Source organism: Diuraphis noxia, unplaced genomic scaffold (genome assembly GCF_037042655.1).
Source record: "Diuraphis noxia isolate RWA-SAM2 unplaced genomic scaffold, SU_Dnox_SAM2 contig0002, whole genome shotgun sequence".
In the NCBI taxonomy this organism is placed as follows: domain Eukaryota; kingdom Metazoa; phylum Arthropoda; class Insecta; order Hemiptera; family Aphididae; genus Diuraphis; species Diuraphis noxia.
This window is the reverse complement of record NW_028301712.1, coordinates 27,114,141-27,132,721: the sequence shown is the minus strand read 5'-3', so window position 1 is coordinate 27,132,721 and position 18,581 is coordinate 27,114,141. Positions and strand designations below refer to the sequence as shown.

Here is an 18,581-nt window from a genome sequence, read left to right as displayed (position 1 = left end):
AGATGGCGTCTCGGTCTGACGGTGTGCGTCTTGACGTGTAGTCGTGTGTTTGTGTGTGTGAGTGTTCGAGAGTGTGCGAGTGTCTATGAACGGTGCCGCCAATCGTAGGCCGTGCACCGGCATGGAGGAAACGCGAGAGCGCCATATCGATCAGCCCATCCGCGCGCGCGACGCTCATTCGTTGCGCTGGCGAAGGCTGCGGCGGGAAATCGAGCGCTCTCGCTGCCGGCAGCACTGTTCATCTCCGTATCTTATGTTGTACTCTGGTATCTGGTGACTGGTATCTCGGGTGACCACGGCAGCTTGCTGGTTTTCGGCGTTTTTGAGTATTCCACGGACAATTTTATGATACCAAACAAACTTAACAAACACAAAACACTATCTGAATCAAACAAACTCGTGTTTGTTGTTAATATTGTTTCGTTCGATTTTTAAATAAGAATTCTTATTTATCGAGGATTTGAACATTTGAAGAATCTGTAGCTCAAAAATGGCTGGTGAATTTTATTTGCGTTATTACATTGGACACAAAGGTACGTTTCAATCTCGATTTGCCGTTTTTTTGTCGGTAGACTTTATAAAAACGATTGATATTCAAAAACAAAATGATGCTGTCCGAATTCAGTAGTTATTTTTTTAATTTTCCATTCGGATATTATAGAATGTATTAAATATATTACGGTATTATGTGTATGGTTAATCTTTATTTTTCATTTGTCGTAAAGTGACTTGTCTCAGGCTTATAAGAATTGTCATACCTACTTATGTTGTTTGGATCTGATAACAAACGTGTTCTAATATTTTCAACATCATAATTTTTATCTTCGCATAATTATAATATGACATTTAATATAACTTATAAATCTTGGGATATTTTTATTTCTTCATCTACTATCCTTAAATGTTTAGGTACAATCAAAGCTATAAATTTAAACCAATCGTACTTATATTCAAAACCTTATTAATTATTATAGTTGAGTTTATGAGTATCTATGTATTAATTTAATGGTTATGTAAAATAAGTGTATGTTTTCTAATAAGATACACAAATTGTTGGTACATACTATTATACAAAGGCATTAATTAATATTGCCTAAATTTATTTAATGGATAAAAATAATTTTAAAAAATGTTATCTTATCTGTAAGTATCATAGTAAATCTAACTCCTCGTACATTTTTAAATTATACGTATTATGATTAATTCATTATCGGTTTACATAAATTTATAATTTGTTTTCTATCGTTTTAATATGTAGTTATACTATGTACTATTGTATTGAAAAAACGTAGGTACTTTACTAATAAATATATTAAGAATATAATAAAATGCAATAAAAATATTATGATAATGTTATTTTCTATAAATTGAAATAGTTCAAGAAGTAAATCAATGTTATAATTTTCTAGGCAAGTTTGGACATGAATTTTTGGAGTTTGAGTTCCGTCCTGATGGTAAACTACGATACGCCAACAATTCTAACTACAAAAATGACACAATGATCCGTAAAGAGGTGTATGTTCACCAACCTGTTATTGATGAGCTCAAACGTATTGTATCAGATTCAGAGATTATGCATGAAGATGATGCACTTTGGCCACCACCCGATAGAGTTGGCAGACAAGAGTTGGAGATTGTCATTGATGATGAACATATATCATTTACTACTTCTAAAACTGGGTCATTATTAGATGTAAACACATCCAAGGATCCAGAAGGTCTCAGAACATTTTACTATCTAGTTCAAGATTTAAAATGTTTCGTATTTTCATTGATATCATTGCATTTCAAGATCAAGCCGATTTCATAAAGAGATTCTTTGATAAATAAATATAATATATATGATCTAATGTTCTATAATAATAAAATCAGTATGTTCTTAAAAAATATTATTTAATTTTCAGTTTAATAATAATATAATTTTTATCCATTTTCTATTGTCTCAACTTTTATATATTCATTTCTAAGCTATTAAGAAATTTAAAAAAAAAGTACAAGGGATTTATACTGATTTAATATTGTATTTATTATTATTTTAAAACATTAGTTGCTTAAGTAACCTTAAAAGTTATTATTTATAAATATTGACTCATTTTCATATATTTTCCATTTTATATTCACTACAAATTAAATAAACCAACAATTTTAATACAGAATAAAAATCTTAATTTTTATGTACATCAAAATACCTACCAACATATTATTATTTTACATATTTGACTTGTAGGTTGTAAAGTTTAAAATATTAAAATTCAAGAAAAACAAGGAAGCAATATCTATTTATTGATAATGATTACTGATGTTTATGGTAATTTTGCATTAGCCAGACATTTTTTAAAACATGTAATACTTGTAACTAGTGTTTAATTAATTTTAAAATAATAACCAGTAAATAGTAATATGGACTTGTATAAAATGTTTAGTCGACATCAAACAACTAATGTCAATTAATATAAATATTATTTATCTGACTAATAAATTGTACTACATATTCTGGTCACAGATGTCCTTATGAATACTAATATCAGTAATATCTAATTAATATTAAGCTATTTCATTACCTAACTAACAGTTCCTTGTATATTATTACATAGGATTACAATTTATGAATTGTGTGAGATTAAGGCTGTTATTTATATGTACCTAATAATTTATTATTCAACATGATTGTACTAATTTGTAGAATTAGTATATATCAAATAGTAATAATATAATATTATTTATTAAGATCGCATGAATGAAGTCGTAGAGTTCTTAGGAGGTGTTGCCACCTCTCCACAAAACAAGGATTTATTTTCGCAAGACAGATATCTTTTTAGTATTACAGTTTTACAATAATAGCTTTACATTTTAGTTAATTTGTTTGTACATAATTCTTTTTTTTAGATTTATGACGTGTCATTTGCAATATTTCATTTTGAGTATTCCGTAGTTAACATATATAAATGTCATACATTTTTTAATTAAGTACTTAATATAAATGAGTATATATTTCTTTGAAATATAATACTGATTGATAGTTGTGTTAGTGTAATTATATTAAATAAATGTTAAATAAAATCCTTCATCACATAATAATAATTATAAAATTATACAAAATATAACTAATGTACCTATGTGAATAAATCATAAAATGTTTCCAGGCATGAATGTTTACGCATATTTTTTTTACTAAATAAGTGTATGTACAAGAACTTTTTGTTATTTAAAAAATTCTTTACACCTGTGAAATGATCTACTGTACATTTTATTTTTTAAATAGTGTAGTTTATATTAGTCTCCTTTTATCTTATTTTGTTTTATTAGTTTATTACATATTATACCTATATTTATATATGTTTTAAATTTTTATTACATTGTCTATAAAGTTTAATATAATCGGTCTATTTCGGAAATAATATAACTAAAAATACCACTGGATCAAAGCTATGCATGATCTGGTGATCTATATTACACACTAATCCATGTGTTTCTAGTGTAAATTCTGTGAACTTGGAGGAGATAAGTTGACATTTTCCCATTTTTATTAATACCTAGGTACCTAGTTTCAACATAATCGAAATAATATAATATTTTATATTTTATTATTCTTCATGTCAATTAATCTTAATCTGCGGAAACACACTGAGCGTACGAAACGGCCGCAGTTGCTAGCTCCCGGATGAGTGACTACCCGGGATTTTTAGCAACATATCCTTGCCAAACATATACAAACACGTATTACAACCCTACTCACTTAGATACCTACAAACAAATATTCAAAAATAACCCCTACCGTATCACTCCACGCCCAACAGTGGCCTATGTTGCCGCGGTTTCCCCTTAATAAAAAAAAAAAGGTTACACAGTACCTAATAAAGAGGAGATGTCCTCTTAAACTTAAAACAAATAAAAGATCTTTTGGAAAATAACATGTTAAGCACAACAGCGACCAAAAATTAAACAGGGCAACCCTTAGTAATTTGTAATTGATTAGAAAAATATTATCCAACACATGTTGTCACATAGACACAGGAAAGTATAATATTTATTTTAAATTTTTAAAGCTTCTAGTATAAAACTATGATAGCTTGACAGTTACATACTGAAAAAAAAACAGTAAGATGTTAAGATTAATACAGATTAATACTTATATACTTTATTGTTTATATTATGAAGCCAGCCTCCAATATAAAGGTGATTATCATTTTAATAGCTGGTTCAGATTTGGTGTTTAAGATGGAGTAAAGATTGAGAGGAATAATAAGGGATTTAATAGAATTTGTCATTTAAGCCGGAGGGAAGGACAGTTAAATAAAATATGACTATATGAGGGAGGTCACAAATAGGAATGAAGTGTACAAAGGTATAATATTTAAATTAATAATTAGCCATATGTTAATAGATGATTTTTTTTGAAAATTGTAATATATTTAAAAATTTGAAATAGTAGTTTTTAAGTTGTTTAAATGTATAACAAATAAATAGGTGGATGAATTAGGGGCTATGATTATTTAAAATTAAATTAAATATTAAGCTGTAATTTGTTAAAATTTATAATAATTCCCTGTGTATCATAAATACTGAATTAAACATTACATTTTGTTTATATTTTTGTATTATATGATTTATATGGAATTTTAATATAATATGTAATTCAAATTTATCATTGTATTTAATTAATAATGATTTTTAAGGACAGGTATAATCCATGCTATATATACAATGTAAACTGAATGTAACTGGATAACCTGACAAATTAAAAAACTTTTTTTCTTACGTATGCACTATATGTATAATATAACATTTTAGATTCTGAGCGGAGCAAGGGATGTATTGATTTTACCATGATGAATGTTTTTTTTTGTGTCTGTCATCACACGTTTTGGGATAGAAAAAGTGCTTCGATTTTCGACTTCAGTACCTCGTTCTATCAGAAAACGAATCTAGTTAGTACTTTGGGTGTCAAAAGTATTATCAAAATATTCTCAACATTTTCCTAAATAATCGGGATAAATAAACTAAAAATTAAGAAATTTTTACGCACAATCAGTTTTCGACAAGATTTTGGTTTTTGATGTAACTTTAAAACAAATGACCAGATACATAACATTTTCACCGAATGTTTATATAAGTTTATTCTATCCACCATGCAATTTTTAAAAAATTTCGACTGAAGTTGAACTATTAATAGGCACATGCAATTTTTGATCATCATTAGTTTTTTTTAAATGGCGCTATGTTATTGAGTTTGCGGGTAATAATATAAAATTATAATTTAGGTAATGTAATTTAGAATAGAATATAGATTTCTATTAACACAACAAAATTGTACGAGAAATATTTTTTTAATCATTAAAATTATAAACAACAGCTTAATATAATAACAGTAGTTATAAAATATTAAAAAAATTCAATAAGTAATGAAAAATAAATACTTTATATTTTACTAAAATATGGAATCTTTATAGGTTTAAACTTTAATTCCTTTCTAGGCGAATAAGGAATATCATCAGATCCTTAAAATATATCAATATAAAAGGTACTTAAATACTTATAATATATTGGGATAATAAATTACAAATACTTGAGCCAATTATACATTGCTTATGGTTTTAAAACTATCATTAATTAATCAATTAATCAGTGATTTCTTTTCTTGAGCTGCTTGTCGCCGCAAGTCGGATGGTATCATGGCGGAGAGGAAGGTTCCTAGGACGAGCGTTCCAGCCAAAAATAAATTAGCTTTCTTGTCTCCGGCTGCATTATTTATCCATCCATAAATCAAGGTGAAAACGATGCCGAATACTTGCACAACTGCATTTAGCATTCCGCTGGATGTTCCTTCGGACTCAGGATAGGTCAGCTCAGCCGCTAATTCGTATCCAACCGCTAAATAACCATTCATAAAAAACCTGGGAATGCATAAACATAAAGTTATATTTTGAAACTCGTTGAAAAACAAACAACAAACATATTATTATGATTTAAGATCAATATTTATTTTTTTCACTCATAATATACCTACCCAAGTAGGATTGCTGACAGGTACACAACTGATATGTATCCGCAAGACAACGTAAATGAATAGACTATCATGCCGACTAACGAACACGCATACACCACTAGAGTCGTTTCTCTAAATGTTTAAAATATCTCATATTAGCAGCGTAATTTTACAGTGATATTAGATTAAAAAATAAACATCTTTGCAAACTTACTTGAAGAGATGCGTTCTGTCCAATACGAAACCACACACTACTGAACCCACCATTCCTGCAAGGACGATTGTTAGACCTATCCTGCCGGCATCCACCGCATTTTCCTAAAATATGATAATAGTTATTGTTATTTGTTATAAATACATGCACGGCCTAATAGATTTATGTTAAATGATTGATAACCGGTAATCATTCTATAAGCGAAATCGAAAAAATTTACTGAATACTTACAGGAAAATGTTCCAATATAATTTGGTTTAGGAGTGTGGAAATGGCATAAAACGAACCAACGTTCATGCCGTATGACAGTAATAATAAAAGGAAACCATAGTTGTACACTAGTCTCCACAAAGACTTGATGAAGTTTTTCGGGTCGTTAGTACTGGTCGATCTCTGATTCGCTTGTGCCAAACTCGGTGGTAATGGCGGAGATGGCTTGACAACTGTCAACAGATGAAAATATAATTGTAACTTATGACATATTGTCTGTAGTAAATACAAATATTATTCTTGCACTGGTAATCTAGCTTGGAGCCTAGATGGGTTTAACAATATATTGTTGTGATACAGATTAGTAGAAGATTAACGACCCATCGAGTAACTGTGGTTATTATTTTATAAATTACTTTTTTTAAACTTCCAAAATTGTATTTTAAATCATTATCTGGGCTCAAAATACCTAAAACATATACCTTTATACTTATACAGTTATACTTCACGAAAACTCTGGAAAAACGTTAAAAACTTTATAGCACTATAAAGGGCAATAATGGCAGGTACGATAAATAAATAATCTTCAAGCTTGTTTGATCCACTATTATATGCAAAAAAAAAAACATTACGTTATTATTTAATTTTAAAATTCTCACCCTGTCCACACCAGTTATAAGTATGATACCTATATTATTATTTTGTGAGGTAGGTACCTATAATAAACGAGCAAATTTAAAAAAATAGTGAAAAGGTGACGGCAGACTGAGACGTAACAAATATTGTCGATTGTTAATAAACTTACAGAAGTATATTAATATAAACACCAATGTTGAACTTATGGCTGTGGCGTAAAACATTCGTGACAAGCCTGAGGATATAGCGTACAAATTGTCGTTGTCTTGAACCAGTAGAGGTGGCAACAAGAAGCCCAGAGCTATACCGAACTGAAAAATAAAACACGCTTGGTACTATATAGATCATAATATTGTAAATTAATCTTTACGATGTGCCATAATGTACATTTATAGTTATTAGTTTATAATACCAAAATGGTACAACTGAAACTAAGAACAACAAGCTGTATTTTATATATTATATATACAGTACACTGCAGTGGCGTATTTGAGAGGGGGTCGTTTCCCCATGATTTGAATAATTATTAGTTTTCATAGAGAAAAAGTACAAGCAAGATTAAATAATATGCTACTATACCTATATGATTGAATATTTATCATAACTTCTGTTAGAAAAGTGGCATCAGACAGTAAACAAAAAAAATAAAAATAGTTCATTGCATGTAAAATAAATAGGGTAGAATTTAAGGTTGTGTATAATAATTTTAGTGTCACCCCTCCCCTATACAACTAAAAGTCAAATACGCCACTGACAAGTGACAGTACACATATATAATAATTTATAGGGACTTACCTGATTTCCAAACACTCCGATTGAACACGCTGTAGATACTTCAGACGGGCCAAACCACACTGCTGCCAAGCGTGCCGGCAAATTCAATATGAAAACTTGCGAGCTAGCTGTAATCGTTTGACCCAGCATGGTCATATAAAATCTCTCCGGACTGGAAGAAGCGACTTTGAACCAGGCACCGAGCATCGTGCCAAAAGAGCCGGCTACCATAGCCACGCGAAGACCCTAAGTATAATATACGGACACAATATATGATGATAATATCTACATCAACCTCCGGGTAATCAAAACGCGTTTGAAACTGCATATAATATATATGTATATTATGTCAAAAGAAAGAAAAACACAAAAAGGGAGAAATCCTTTTACCAGACCCGAGATCTAAACCAAGACTTTTTTAAGGGCACGCGTTCAATGTATGTTTAAATAGTCGTTTAAGGTGTTAATCACAATAATAATGTATAGGTATTATACTTTATAATTAAAATATTACATACTATAATATTATTATAATATAATAATGTACAGTTGAACCATGGTTCTAGCAGCTAATTATTTTTTCATCAGTACATATATATTTAAAAAAAAAACATGGGATCTAATGTGGACCTAATTGTTTTTCAATTTTTTTTTTTATAGTTATTTATAGTTATAACTCAAATAGGTATCTATGAATTTATAATTAAGGACGAACGAAACTGTTAAATAATTTATTTAATTCTACCATCATCTAAACAAGAACATAAGTCATTACCAATTTAAAAATCGAGTGTTGAGTAATATGATTTCCACAAGCAATTAATACAGTGAAACCTCTAAATACCGGACACTATCGGTCGCTTAAACGTCGTCCGCTATTTGGAGGTGTCCGCTATTAAGAGGTGTCCGTTAAAGGAGGTTCACTGTATAGATAAATAAGCTTTATCTATAGTTATTTATTTATGAATGCTAAAAATCCTTTTTTTTATTTCATTAAGTATTTATAATTGGAAAAACATATTTCATGGATATGAATTTTAGACTACCTATATAGTTTTACAGTGATACTATACGCCAATAAGGTAGCGTGGATTTTTGAAAGATTTTTTTAGCGTTTGAAGTGGATTTTTGAAAATTAAAAAATTTAAATGTAGTCAGGTTCCCTACATCATATTTTTGGCAGTGGCACAGAACTAAATCCGGACCCCTCTTAGATAACAATTAATTTTGAAAAATGTTCTTATATATATTGAAGTAATTATTTGCATGAATGTCGGGCCCCAGTACCATGGGACCTTTTGAATCCCTCCTTGTGGAGGTTCTACATATAGTCAATTATGCTTAAAATAGATATTGATTATATTTACCATTTTTTCTAGTATCCAGGACGCCGGGAATATGAGTGGTATGTAGGTGACCATGTATATAATGGATGTGAAATCCACAGCAAAGCTTGATACATTATAAAATTTAATAATCACGTTTGATATGATGCTGTACTGTATCCATTGTACGGCGTTGATCATCGAACACAGGACAAAAAGCACCAGCATGAGCCATCGTCTTTTATAAAGTTTACATTCTGTGATTGTAGGCTGTACGTTATGAGTCCCAGTGACCCCATTATCCGTCGGGCCGGACATGATTTGTGTTCCTCAAAACTGTTTACCACGATGCCATAATTTGATCACAATAATATATAATACTGTTAACAAATTTTCAAATTTTTATTTCAGTAATTGTATACTTAACATATATATTATGAGTTTACGATATTACTTTTTGTCAACATTACAATAACCAATTTTGTCTAAGAAATAGTATAATTTTCAAAATTGGTTCAATGTTTTAATTACGTAGGTGAATAGATTAAAATATATAGAGATTTTGAATATGAATATTGATTAATCAATTAATTGTTTAAACATATACATATTTAAATATGTAATCAAGCGTCAAAATAATAATATGAAGTCAGAATAAGACATATAATTGTTCGAATCAAATTAATAATAATAATTCTGATTATTAAAACCGTAAAATACATCAAATAATGTTATACAACAGCTTAATATGGCATAATAATCTTAAAACTATAAAATATGTATCGTATATTATATTATATGTTTTTATACATTGAAATACTTATAAGTTAATCAATGATAATTAATACATTTAACTTTTATTATATTTATAATATTTAAAAATAATAAAGTGTAAGTACCTACCTGTAATAGAAACATAGAATAATTATAACAATAAAAATAGTTAAAATTAAAATTACATATTATATATTAATGAGTATTTCTGGAACTGAGTCCGTTCGTTTGTCGTGACTTTCGTTGTTAACATTTTGCAGAAATATATTTTCAATAAATAATTTGAGTTTTATCAACACTAGCCACTAAGGCATATTAATCAATATGTTTGGTACTCATTTTATCAGCACCAATCAAAATATGTAAGTATGTAACACATTTATAAATTTATAATATTATACGCTTGTTTTATATTCACGTTTATTATGTTTAAACTTTAAAGTTTATTGTTATTAGGTTAACGTATAATGTACATTTAATGTTTTATTATTAAATTAATATTCTTAACCCACGATGATATATTTGCAATAAGTTGATTGAACTATGTACAAGGCGGTAGACTTTTGACCACAGCGATTCATGTTAAAGTAAACTGTCCAACATATCACACAATATAATTTATATTGTCATCACAAACCAAGAACACAAGAGTCGACAAATTAATAATTCTATTTAGGATTTACATTACTATACTTAATGAAGTTGAATGAAAACGGTTTGAAGTACTAATTGGATAACAATAGTAAAAACCAATGTAATATTACACCTCTAATAATGGGTTCCATTGTTTTGTTTTATTTGTATTTTGTATGTAATACGATTAATAAAATATGAAACAAAACAATATTGCTATAAAATTACGACTTCGCAATTTTCTAATTCTTTTCCTCGAATAAAATGTATTATTTTTATTAGAAAAAAAAAATACGACCTAAACAAAAATCAGTTGATGTATATTAATTAATATATATGAATTTAAATTACATAGATACTTAGGTATTTGATAAATAGAAAAATATTTAAGAGTTTAGTAATGAGGCATGCATTTAATGCATTTATTAGAAGATACACAAGAAAATCAACCATTTACAGAACTCTGGAATTTGATTTATATCATTAAATAAAATATTTAAAAAATAATTTAGGTAAAGGAATAAAATTAATATAAAACCATTTATATAGAGACCTTCGGGGAAATTTCAAATAACTAAAGTCCATTGAAGTTGCATTGATTTTTAAAAATACATAGGTATGTGACTTACACTTCTGTGAAACTTGTCCAGTTTTTTTTTTTTATTATATTTTTTATTTATTTAATTTTTTTTTTCTATTTCCAGTTTTTTTTTTTTTTTTATCACTTATCTAAAATGCTACAAATCAGACGTTTGGTTATAATTTATTTTCGTTGCTAACCTACTTGCACGGAAATAAAATCTAAAATCTAGTAAACGAGCCTACCAAAACCAAATATACCAGTTTTAGATGATATTCAATTTTGAAATAAATAAATTAGCATTGGAATTTGGAATTTTCATAATAAATTATGTAGGTATATTGATATCAGAACAGTAAAAAATAAAAACGAAACTATTAATATTAAGTTAAGCTAATGTTAATTTTGTGTTGGGCTTATAGCTGAAAGGTAGTTGGAGCTGTTTATCAGTATAAAATTAAAAATATACATTTTCTATTCCACAACTGAAACGTCCATGCTTCCATAAAGGCATAAATCATTCATTTAAATTAGTTTAACATATATAACAAATCACAAAACTATTAATTGTTAGAAAAAAATATTATTTATTAAGTGAATTTTATGTATAGGTACCAAATTATATAATAATAAATTTTAGATGGCTACGCTTGCATCTACGTTGCTGCAAGTATAATTATTAAATATCAAATTATTTAAATCATGATATACTAGGATTTTTTTATTTTTTTTATTTAAGTTATAATATTTAGGTACTTTACAAGTATTGGAGTATTATAATTTATATTTTTAAATACGTTTAAAAATATAGATCCCTAATGAGTGTAATATGTTGAAACATCTATAATTGAGAAAACTGCAACGGCTAACGGTCTTATTTTCTAAACTAAAACTTTGAGTGATGAATTCCTCTTGCAATTTTCAATTGTAAATTGTTGACCTCGAAGTTTAAACTCATAATTAGATTATTCTATTGACTTTTGATAATTAGTGTGATTCAGTTTATGTTTAAGTGTGATGTTAAGCATTTAGCTGATAATATTTTGTCCTACGTACATCACGCCACTATGTATTTTGATATGATGATGCAGTACAAGTATAGGTACTTTAATATTTTTAGTAGGTAGTTAATTAGTTAATTTATCTCCTTCTGTGTCGTATATTTAATTTAATATTAAAATACTTTTCAATTACAAAAAAAAAAAAAAAACAAGAAGTATAGTGTTTAGTAAATAGATTTAGAAAATTTCTATGACCGATAAAGTGGTTAACATACAAGTGGAATATTGAGAAACTGTAAAAAGCCATTTATGTTTAAGCGGATATATTCTACAATAATATTATTATTTCAAATAGACGGAAATACGGTCATTAAAACACTATAGGTATCAGTAACACTGAGTTGTAAATTTTAAATTGAGATTTAAATTTCGACGGATACAAACACTTCAAATTTGAATGTGGGTTGTGGCAAAACGTGGGCAATTTATGAATTATTATCATATACATTATAAAAAAGACCTTCATCTAATTCATACTTTATGGGAGGAGTTTCCGTGCAGTTAAAAGCAATACAATTATTTTATTATTTACTGTGCTGAAATTATCAGAAAACTAAATAATGAACTTTAAATTATTGAATAATATTGATCTTTAGTATATTACAAGTATTAATTATTATATAAAAGATATTTGATTATTTTGTATTAAATACCATGTCATATACTAATATATATTTACATACATTTATAATGATTTCAAACAAATTTTGATAATAAATACACAATTGCGGAAGTCATAGGTATAAAACATCCGAAAAATAATCTAAGCACATTAATTTAAATTCTCACAGAACTAGCAGAGAAATACTAATAAAAAAATAATACTATATAGTAAAATATCAATTTATAAAATAAAAGAAAAAAAAGCGGGTAAGTCGTGGATGTCGCTCTGCTGTACTGTAGGTTACAGTAATGGATGGGATTATTATCAAAAAAATTCTAGGGCAGCATGCTGTTATGACTGTATTCATAACAAAAACATGTATTTAAAAAAATATTCTATACTTATAAAGTGATCGTGGAACTCAAGTAAATACGAGACAGACCGCGGGTCAAAGATACCTAGCTAATATTATATACCACCAAGATAAAAAAATATCGGTTAACATACGTATTGGTTATCGGTAATAACATATACGTATATCAGTTCACAGCTGTCTGTTCACCATATTTATAAACAAATTATTTTTTTACGATTCTTTATTATAAATTATAGTAAAAAGGACAGCTGTGAATTGATATATTATGTTATAGACATATGGGATATAGTTCTTTTAGTTCTTAAGTTGTCACTATATTGATTTAATATTAGAATATATAAAGATGGATTCATTGTTTAAAAAACGAGTAAGTAGATATCGCTCTGCAGTACAGTATAGTTTACAAGAAGTGGTTTACTGTAATGTAGATGGTATTAAATTTGAATTCAATGATATAATATTATTGTAAACGAAAAACGATTCTGAGCGGAGACGGTTTATCAGTCTAGGATATTATGTTATAATTTTATACTAGATTAATTATATTGCTATTTTTTCAAAAGAAAATGTAAATACCTATAGAATAAATTCCAATTTAATCAAATTTTATTTATTATCCAGACGACTCACTCAGTCATTCATAGTAGGTATATATAATTTAAAGAACCAACGAATAATATTTATAAATTACAATAATATAGCTAAAATTGTAATTTTTGGTTATTTAATAGTTAATTTCATTCAAATTTGAATTTAAAATAACTATAAAAAAAAACTGTGTTTGTATATTAATTGTTAGATTTTCCGCAGAATAAGGGGAACGTGGGGCAAAACGGGGCCATGGGGCAAAATGGGGACATGGTTAAATGTTAAGGAAATAATAAAAATATTAGTTTTTAAAACAGCTGTTTAGAATTGTTCCCTCATTGAGAAAACATGGTTAAAGTTTAATTATTTAATTTACATTATAATATGAGTTATTGATAGGAACATGAAAAATGTGATAACGCGACAACAGTGATATAAAAACATCGATTATTACTTTCAATTTTTTTTCGGCTTGAAAGTAAATTATTTTAACTTTAATAATTGATAATTACAGTATACGTGTATAAAAATATTATTTTCATAACAATTATACTTAATAATCGTCAGAACGTGTGACAAAATAATCGAATAAGTAAGTATGTCGTAGGGGCAAAATTAAGTTTGAAGTTTACATGTTTTGGGGCAAAATGGGGACGTCCTCAAGTTCTGAAAATGATGATGATATTTGCTTTTATTGTAATGAACTGTACTCGAAGTCTATTTATGGCTGGATTAAATGCACACTCTGTAAGAGATGGGCTCATAATCTTTGTGCTGGCATTGATGAAGAAGAAGACTCTACTTTTGTGTGTGAATTTTGTTCATAATTTTTTTTCAACGTATAAAATAATTTGTTAATATAAAATAAGAAAATGAATGTTAATAAAATAATTATTATATCAAAAAATGTGTGTTTTGTCAGATTTTTATTCATTTTATAAAACATACCCCATTTTGCCCCATACATGGGGCAAAATGAGCTTTTTAAGTTTTTAATTTTTACTAAGTGAAAAATTGTTTTATTGTTATTAGCTGATAGTGGTATTATATTAGACATCATAAAGATCATATGAATCCAATTTTAGAAAAATATCATGTGAAATTAACATTTTATTGCTACTAAAACCTTATCGTCCCCATTTTGCTCCATGTTCCCCTAACTACTTAAGTCACCTTGTTTTAAATTATCAATCTTTAGCTATATAAGTTAAACGTTTTATAAATTTTTAACAACTAACGAATTTGTAAATTTTTAATTAAATAAATATTGTCAAAATTTGAACTTAAAATGGTTATAAAAAAAAAACGTGCTTATGTACTTTTAATATTTTCCAACTGCTATTATATCAGCTTATGGGGAATCTTGTATTACATTTTAAGGTTTTTGACCCAACGAATAAAATGTTATTGATATTAAAAGAATAGAAAAAAAAAAAAAAAAAAATGAAAAATTTCAAATGTCTATAAATAATTTGAAATTGTTGAAATATTTTTAAAATTTTATCAAGTATTGGAATTGATAAAATAAACATTCGGTGTAAATTTCAATTGAATTTAAGTTTCTACGGTTATTCGTTTTTGAATAACAATAAAATAAGAATATTGGTACAACAGAAATTGAGTGAATATCCAGCGTTGAAATTCAAATGCTCATAAAAATTTAATTTGACTTTACGGTAATGTCTACGGTAATTTATTTTAAAGTTACATCAATATTAAAATTCGATTTTCTCAACAAGTGATTTTGCATAAGAGTTTTTGCTTTTTCTTATTTTTTTCTGTTCTTGGTGCTTTTCAAAATTACTTCAAACTAAATTCAAAATTTGACCTTCCCAGTGCACTAACTAGATTCACTTTCCAACCGGAAAAGCTTATGAAGTTAAAAATTGAAGAATTATTTCGACTACTTATCGTGTACACAGACACAACATTGTAAAATCAATACATTGCTCTGCTCAGAGCTCAGAATCTAAAATATCTGAATACCTATCTAATCAATAAAATAATATTATATAAATAGACAACAGTGATAAGATTTGGTAAAATATAAGTTGTTTAACATTTTATTCTTCAAATAATTGTGTTACCTATATTAATTAAGAAGTTTTAAATTATATTTAAGATTTTTGATAAAAAATTTTAATATGGTGAGAATTGAGTTTTTAAGTTGTATTTATTCCATTAAATGGTTTTTATTTTAATTTAAAGACACGGTAATTCATTAAAAATAAGTACTGTTATCTCAGAGTCAATGAAACAAGTTACTAACTAGTTAAAGATAACTTTCATATCTTTTTTTTAATTACCACGTCCCAGTACTAAAATTTTACGTTGATAGTTAAATTAATAAATCATATTTACAACTATATAGGAATTCCATTTTTAGATAATACATTAAATACAATTAGTATATAGTATATACATAGGAATTGGTTTTTGTAAAAGTATGTCGTTAATTTATTTTTCTATAGCTTGTAGATCTTGTCATCCTAAGAGATAATCTTCATACTCTATTGATAACAATAATAAAAAACACATGCATGCATATTAAAAAAGTATTATTCATCCCGCGATAATTTGAAAACGAGAGAAAACCTACATCAATAAAGTTTTTGATTGGTTTTTCGTAGGTATGCAGATATTTATGGAAAACTAATCAAAATTCACAGAATTAAGTAATATATATATTGAAATAATTCTTGTTCGGAACTTTTTGAATTTAAAACAACGAATTACTTGCGAAAATCAACATTATTAACAGTTACTACCACAACCGTAAAACCATTATCATTTTTTAAATTCAGATTTTATAATCAAACTACCCAATAAATTACTCGAGTGGTGAGTCATATAGGTACAATTTAATATCATCACGTCTGTTCGTCCTAATATATAATAAGTTTATACTGGTTAGTTGGTGTACTGCCATATAAGATACATTTGTTTTATGCTCACACAGTAATCGATTTGTTTCACGTAGTTAATACGAACTTTTTATAGGAAGACATTTTTTTGTCGATAATTCATCAATTAACATTGGTAGATATGGAAGTTTGTTTGTGGGGCGAAATATTTCGTCCACCGAGTCTTGCGCGTTACTACGCAGTGTCGCGACCGTGTTTGATTTAGAAACAATTCATAGTTTGTCTATCGCGGGAGAAAAAATTTGAATATTCGCACATAAAAACACGACGAGGATCGGGCGAGCAATATTTTGACAATATTTTTTATAACACCAATAAAAATCACAATAATTACAATAATTAATGGAGTTTTCAGGTGCACAAATAATCTAATATTGATGGTATGATGGGACATAGGTATTTTAAACACATATTCTCGCGGCGTTTCGAAAATCACCGTGCGCGTGCATCGCGGACATAATGATGTTAAATGCTAGCATAACAATATTATATTCATATTATGCCTGCCTGAGAGCAGTACAGTGGCGTGGTAGGTATATAACGAAGTAAGTCGTACTCTGAGTGCTAAAAATAATTTCGCGCCCGCTCTGTAGCGCAGCATCTTGCCCGAAATCTGCGGCCGCTACCACCTCCAAGATAGCATCATTATTACTATTCAGTATTTACTATTATCATTTATAATCATTATCATCATCATCACCATGATACACTCACGCATTTCTTTTAAACCCTGAATTCGTATTTTTTTTTCGAATAGATAAATGCTTATACATCGGGTAATTGATTACTTGTTATTATTTCAAAAAGTATAAATGTTTTAGAAGACAAAGTTTTTTAATGACTTGACACCACGAATAATTTTTTTTGAAAAACATTTATACTTTCAGAAATGATAAGTGTTCAACGATAAAAAAAAAACACCCGGTATAAATAACTATAGGTATCTATGTATATAGTACATGGGATATGACTATACTAGATTTCTAGTAATTTCTATACGTGATTCGCAGTGTGAATGGTATTATTAAAATTTTAATGTAGGCCCTATATAAAATACAATACAGTATATAATATTATATCAAAAATGTCGTATTGAGCAATACACAAGAAATGTATGCCGTTAAATTTAAATTGTTACAGATTACTGTCGAAAAACAACATGTAAATATTATATTGATATGTATCAGTCACGGTCTTACTACTCGGGGACACGCAAGTACTGTTTATAATGTTACTAATTATTATGTACATATTACAAGTAGTATAAGGTGTTATAATTATGAATATTTGTTTACCTTGTTATAATTTTACACCTGTTTATGTGGCTGTATGTGTCTATTCCAATTCCGCGGCTACACAGACTACAAGTGGAGCGATTGAATATTGAATAGTAAACAGAAACGGATGAACAACCGGCGTAACGCACGAGGACGGCGATATTATTATTTATTATGATAACAACGTAAACACTAATATTAAATAGTATATATATTGTTATTACAATATTTATGTAATACCGGTTGTTCGTTGCACTTGCCGACTGCAGTCGTGTAGTGGTGGTGGCGATGGCGTGACCGATGCAGGCTGAAGGTGCTCCACTGGTGGCGTGCGTCTGCCGAGTGCCGACTCCCGAACTCCGGCGACGGCGGCAACACTGAAACCAGTTCGGCGGCGGCGGCATAATCGATGACGTCGCGCGTTAGCTGATCGGCAACGCGTCTCGGGATTGGACGGACACCAATGGCATGCGCGCGCTACTCGCCTGTCCGTTCAGGTAGACCATCATCGACTCTCCCGTATCCTGTATTCCTGTCTGGCCGTCTGTGCACTCGTTGGTTCACGCGTTGAGATCAAAACGGATCGTAATAATATATTATTATTCGTATCTTAATTCAT

The 18,581-nt window shown here is 28.4% G+C and overlaps 2 protein-coding genes and 1 long non-coding RNA gene across 4 annotated transcripts; 2 read left to right on the top strand and 1 right to left on the bottom strand.

The window, feature by feature from the left end:
* The first annotated feature begins 299 nt into the window (after positions 1-299).
* On the top strand, positions 300-2,518 carry mago (mago, exon junction complex subunit). Its single transcript, XM_089220805.1, has 2 exons — positions 300-533; positions 1,410-2,518. The coding sequence occupies exons 1-2, from the start codon at positions 491-493 to the stop codon at positions 1,808-1,810; spliced, it is 444 nt and encodes a 147-aa protein (XP_089076931.1). The 5' UTR covers positions 300-490; the 3' UTR covers positions 1,811-2,518.
* A 2,790-nt stretch (positions 2,519-5,308) lies between these two features.
* On the bottom strand, positions 5,309-18,335 carry LOC107162010 (choline/ethanolamine transporter flvcr2a-like). 2 transcript variants are annotated; one of them, XM_089220804.1, is made up of 8 exons: positions 18,203-18,335; positions 9,188-9,525; positions 7,842-8,066; positions 7,216-7,357; positions 6,432-6,643; positions 6,201-6,304; positions 6,008-6,118; positions 5,309-5,894 (listed from the first exon to the last, which is right to left on the bottom strand). In XM_089220804.1, the coding sequence occupies exons 2-8, from the start codon at positions 9,461-9,463 to the stop codon at positions 5,615-5,617; spliced, it is 1,350 nt and encodes a 449-aa protein (XP_089076930.1). In that variant the 5' UTR covers positions 9,464-9,525; positions 18,203-18,335; the 3' UTR covers positions 5,309-5,614. The 2 variants fall into 2 exon arrangements, with proteins under 2 accessions (XP_089076930.1, XP_015364177.1); XM_015508691.2 differs by having other exon boundaries at positions 17,981-18,327.
* LOC149058289 (uncharacterized) lies at positions 14,195-17,969 on the top strand. Its single transcript, XR_016190483.1, has 2 exons — positions 14,195-14,353; positions 17,826-17,969. It is a non-coding gene; the product is annotated as an uncharacterized LOC149058289 (long non-coding RNA).
* Positions 18,336-18,581: the final 246 nt, after the last annotated feature.

Coding starts and splice junctions, on each gene's coding strand:
- LOC107162010 (XM_089220804.1), bottom strand. CDS start 9,463: ATGTCCGGCCCGACGGATAATGGGGTCACTGGGACTCATAACGTACAG. Junction 6,305..6,431: donor TTATATTGGAACATTTTCCT/GTAAGTATTCAG, acceptor ATCATATTTTAG/GAAAATGCGGTGGATGCCGG. Junction 5,895..6,007: donor CTGTCAGCAATCCTACTTGG/GTAGGTATATTA, acceptor ATGCATTCCCAG/GTTTTTTATGAATGGTTATT.
- mago (XM_089220805.1), top strand. CDS start 491: ATGGCTGGTGAATTTTATTTGCGTTATTACATTGGACACAAAG. Junction 534..1,409: donor TTATTACATTGGACACAAAG/GTACGTTTCAAT, acceptor ATAATTTTCTAG/GCAAGTTTGGACATGAATTT.